This window comes from Arachis ipaensis, chromosome B02 (genome assembly GCF_000816755.2).
Source record: "Arachis ipaensis cultivar K30076 chromosome B02, Araip1.1, whole genome shotgun sequence".
NCBI lineage: Eukaryota > Viridiplantae > Streptophyta > Magnoliopsida > Fabales > Fabaceae > Arachis > Arachis ipaensis.
Genome location: NC_029786.2, coordinates 27589140 through 27593324, shown reverse-complemented (window position 1 = coordinate 27593324; position 4185 = coordinate 27589140). Strand labels below are relative to the sequence as shown.

At 34.3% G+C, this 4185-nt stretch overlaps 1 protein-coding gene across 4 annotated transcripts; it reads left to right on the top strand.

Annotated features, from left to right (window-relative positions):
• Positions 72-3631, top strand: LOC107625179 (putative F-box protein PP2-B12). Of its 4 annotated transcripts, none has more exons than XM_021115713.1 (4): positions 72-386; positions 841-959; positions 2167-2465; positions 3156-3631. In XM_021115713.1, exons 1-4 carry the CDS (start codon positions 126-128, stop codon positions 3461-3463), a joined length of 987 nt encoding a protein of 328 aa, XP_020971372.1. In that variant the 5' UTR covers positions 72-125; the 3' UTR covers positions 3464-3631. The 4 variants fall into 4 exon arrangements, with proteins under 4 accessions (XP_020971372.1, XP_020971374.1, XP_016183240.1 ...); XM_021115715.1 differs by having other exon boundaries at positions 3061-3620; XM_021115716.1 differs by lacking the exon at positions 72-386 and adding an exon at positions 402-580.

Sequence of the window (4185 nt, the reverse complement as noted above, 5' to 3'; positions counted from 1 at the left end):
ATGAAAAGTATTTATTGGTATTAAAAAATGAAAAAATAATAGAGAAACTTATTTCATATAAATTTAGAGTACTACTACCAATATCTATCTATGGCAACTAACTAATCGACTTGACAAAAAAAAAAATGGAGTTACCGGAGGGATGCATCGCGAACATTATTGCTCGCACCACGCCCAAAGACGCATGCAGGCTCTGCGCCGTTTCCAAGCTCTTCAAATCCGCCGCTGATTCTGACTATGTCTGGGGTCGTTTCCTCCCTTCCGATGTCGTTTCCCTCGTTTCCCACTCTCATTCTCACTCTTCCTTGATCTCACTCTCTACTTCCAATAAATCCCTCTATCTCGCCCTCTCCGATCGCCCAACCGTCATCGACAAGGGCAAAATGGTAATTTCGTCTTCCTTTTGTCATCTTCGCTATGCTGTTCAATAGAGCCAGGGAACTCCTAATCATTTTCCCCCTTTAATTCTAATATGCAATTCCATTAAGTTACCATCAATTCATCATATCAGTGTTTAATTTTACGTTCAAATATCGCAAGAATCCTTTGCTTGTTTTTAACGAAGCTGGTTGCCGTACAGGTGCACTCTTTTTAACTCGTGTCCTTTTCAGCTTTTAAGGCTTTCCTTTTCTATCAGATCTATTTGCTTTTCACTTGTCACAATCAAACCCTTAATTTTGATATTATTTGGACCTAAAAAGAGTGTTGCAGTTTTATATGTGACTGCTTCTTGCTTGTAAAGAAATCCCCCTATATGTTTAGCAAAAATACGGGGATAAAGCGTTTTTAATTATAATAAAAGCTTTACTTATCCAAATATGCACAATATTTTGACTGCAGAGCTTTCAATTGGACAAAAAGAGTGGGAAAAAGTGCTACATGCTAGCTGCTAGAGCTCTGACCATTGTTTGGGGTGACACTCCTCGATACTGGGAATGGATACCCTTGGAAGAGTCCAGGTCATCCCTTGAAATTGTTTTCCTTATTTTATTTGATTTTATTTTTTTCTTTTATTTTTGAATAATGTAACATGAATGGACCTAAAGACCCTAACTTAATCCCATTGCAAGTAGAGGGGAAAAAATTGGATTAATGGTCAAAATGGTCTCTTAAAATCAATCACATGCATCAATTTGGTGTTTAAAAAATTAGAAGCTGATCCCTGAAAAAAACAACTGGGAATTAGTATGAAGGGTCAATTAATAATTGTATTATCTTCTAATGACCTAGAGACATAAAAATGTGTTTTGAGAGAAGAACAAGATGATGTCTTCGGACATAATTTCTTTGTATTTCTGTCTTTAAAAGTAATCGAGATAGAGGGAAGAGGGGATGTATTTACACAATCTATGTGATGTTGAATTAGAATTCTTCTCTTATATCTTTTTCCTGTGTAAAATTGTCCTTCAAATTCTCTATAATTCTTTAATTCTCAATTTATCATACCTGTTTTAAAGACGCATCTCAATATAATTCTTAGTTGTTCAAAATAAGACAAGACACGAAGAATAAGACATAAAGAATAGATATACAAAAGTTAGTGTGCTTGTATTTTGTTTGGTAATAAACTAGAATAAATTATGAAAGTTTTTTTTTCATTTAAAAAATTTGAGAAGAAAAATATAATAATAAAAAATATAATTATGAAAAATTAATAAGAATAATGAAAGAAAAAATAAAAAATAAGTTGTGTCTCTTGTTACTGTCTATGTTTCCTTCCTGTTAAGATGGATACAAAATACACTAATTTAATGTCTCTAGACACAATGTCTTTATACATGTTTCATTTGTCAAACATAATTTTATATCTCTGTATCTCTGTCTCAGTGTCCCGTGCCTGTAAACAAATGAAACCATACATACTTTGCTGTGCTTTCTATGGTCATTTAGGCACTGGTTGGTTGATGTCTGTGCATGCCAAAAACAGAGACATGATAGATTGCGTTCTTTGTTTGGACTGTGAGACACAGAAACAAGAGACACGCTTACATAGAGATATCCACAAAAAACATATTCTGTGTCTCTCCAACTAGTTGAGACATTAATTTTTAGTTTAAGACACTGAAATTTTTACAATTTTATCCCTTCAATATTTTTGTAATTCCGTAGCATCTTTAACTTAATTCCCCATTCTTCATCATTTCTTCATTTCCTCTCTCTTTCTAGCCTCCATACTCTGTACACTATTGTTTCCCGACTTTGGGCTTCGACAGCATTGACCTCCATCCTCTCTCTGGCGGCGCTGTTCGTCTTCTCCTTGGCGGCATCACAGTTAAGGAGAAGGTCCCTTTGCCTCACCCTTCGGTCAGCATCAACAGCGGTAGCGGCGACTACCGTAATGATGGAGACGCTCTCCTCCTTCGTCGCGTCCTCCCCTCCCCCCTTCTCTCATTTCGTTCTTCCTCTCTCTAGTAGCGGCAGCAACTACATATCTACAGCGGAAGCAACCACAGATCTCACTATAGGTCTGGTCTTTTCTCGTCGCTCCTGCCCTTCTTCCACCTCTCCTCATCTTCATCTTCTTTTCATCCTTCTTTACCTCTTTCTTTTCTTTCTTCTACTCTGTGCCTTGTTCTATCTCAGATTTAATTTGTATTTGTTTGAATTTTTTTTAATAGAAATTTTGAATATGTTTGTATTATTCAATTGGGATGATATTAAAAAATTATTTATAAATATTGAATTTGGAATTTAAGTTTATTTGTGGTGTTCTTTTTCTTGGATGGGGTGATAGCTCATTCTTTGTTTGGATTGATGGAGATTAGTGTTTGTTAGGCTGAATTTTTGTGTTTATGTACTCTTGTGTATTTGTGTCTATGTCTTCATAATTTGAGACAATAACCAAATACAGTCTTAGTATTTTTATATTTCATGATGAAATATGACCATAAACCATTTAAAAAGAAAAGTAGAGTACTATTTTTTAATTGATCAAACTCATTTAATGTTAACTAACATGTCACTTTCTCATTTGTCAAATCATACTACTTTACCATGAAACATAATTACTCTGCTTTGTTTGGAAATCTACCATTTTTTGCAACTTCAATATATACACAGGTTCTCAGAAGTTGCTCGACTGGAACATGTGTGGTGGCTTGAGATTCGCGGGGTGTTGAGTACCCTTGTCCTAACCCCAAATACTCACTATGCAGCTTATCTTGTGTTTAGCATGGAGGAAGACAGAATTGGATTTCAACACTGTCCTGTGGAGTTATCAATAGGCATGCTAGGTGGTGAGGCTAGCACCAAGAATGTGATTCTTGATCCAGAATCAGACGGGGTACGGCAGCTTCCAAATCTAAGAGGTAATCCCTGGTTGGAGATTGAGTTTGGGGTGTTTTTCGTTTCGAGCACAGAAGATGAACAAGTTCAAATGAGTGTGGTGGAAACTGAGGCTGGTGTCCTAAAGAGTGGTCTCATCATTGAAGGAATTGAATTTAGGCCAAAGGAAGATAATTAATTAAGAAGCCAAGCCATGGTTGATTTGCACCAACATAACTGCAAACTCTTTCTGAAGATTTTAATGGCATTAGTTAGTTTTTGTTATTCTCATTACTAATATTGAGGAAGGCTAGGCGAACAATTTTAAAATTTGGTTTAATTACTCTGTTAGTCTCTATAGTTTTGCGAAATTTTTAATTAGGTCTTGTACTTTTTTTCCTTTTGATTGAGTCCTTGCACCAAATTTTTTTTTTAATTGGGTCTTTACACTTTTTTTTCCTTTCATTTGGGTCTTTGTACTAATTTTTTTTAGTTGGTCCCTATAAAATTAAGTCAATTATTGTCAAGAGGGACCTAATTGAAAAAAAAATTTGGTGTAAGGACCCAATTAAAAGAAAAAAAAAGTATAAGGACCTAATTAAAAATTTCGCAAAACTATAAAAACCAACAGAGTAATTAAATCTTAAAATTTTAGTAAAAAAAGATAAAATAATGAGAGTTGACTCAAATACTAGGTAAAATATATATAAAAAAAAAGTATTGGTTACCTAAAATTTTTCATTTGGAGACTGAGGTATTTCTATTTGCTGAACTGATCTATTTCTCATCTATTTATAATTTTAGTAATTGTTTAGGTTATTTCATGTTATTTTCTAATAAATCGCCCCTGGTATTGGCCTAATTTCCTAGGAAAAAACATTAATTTCTTGTATAATTTTGATCTATTACTTTTCTATTAGT

What these genes read in the sequence shown, in the direction of transcription:
- LOC107625179 (XM_021115713.1), top strand. Translation starts at nt 126, where the DNA reads ATGGAGTTACCGGAGGGATGCATCGCGAACATTATTGCTCGCACCACG. An exon ending in ATACCCTTGGAAGAGTCCAG is followed by an intron (nt 960 to 2,166) that starts GTCATCCCTTGA and finishes CTCTCTTTCTAG; the next exon opens with CCTCCATACTCTGTACACTA. An exon ending in AACCACAGATCTCACTATAG is followed by an intron (nt 2,466 to 3,155) that starts GTCTGGTCTTTT and finishes CTCACTATGCAG; the next exon opens with CTTATCTTGTGTTTAGCATG.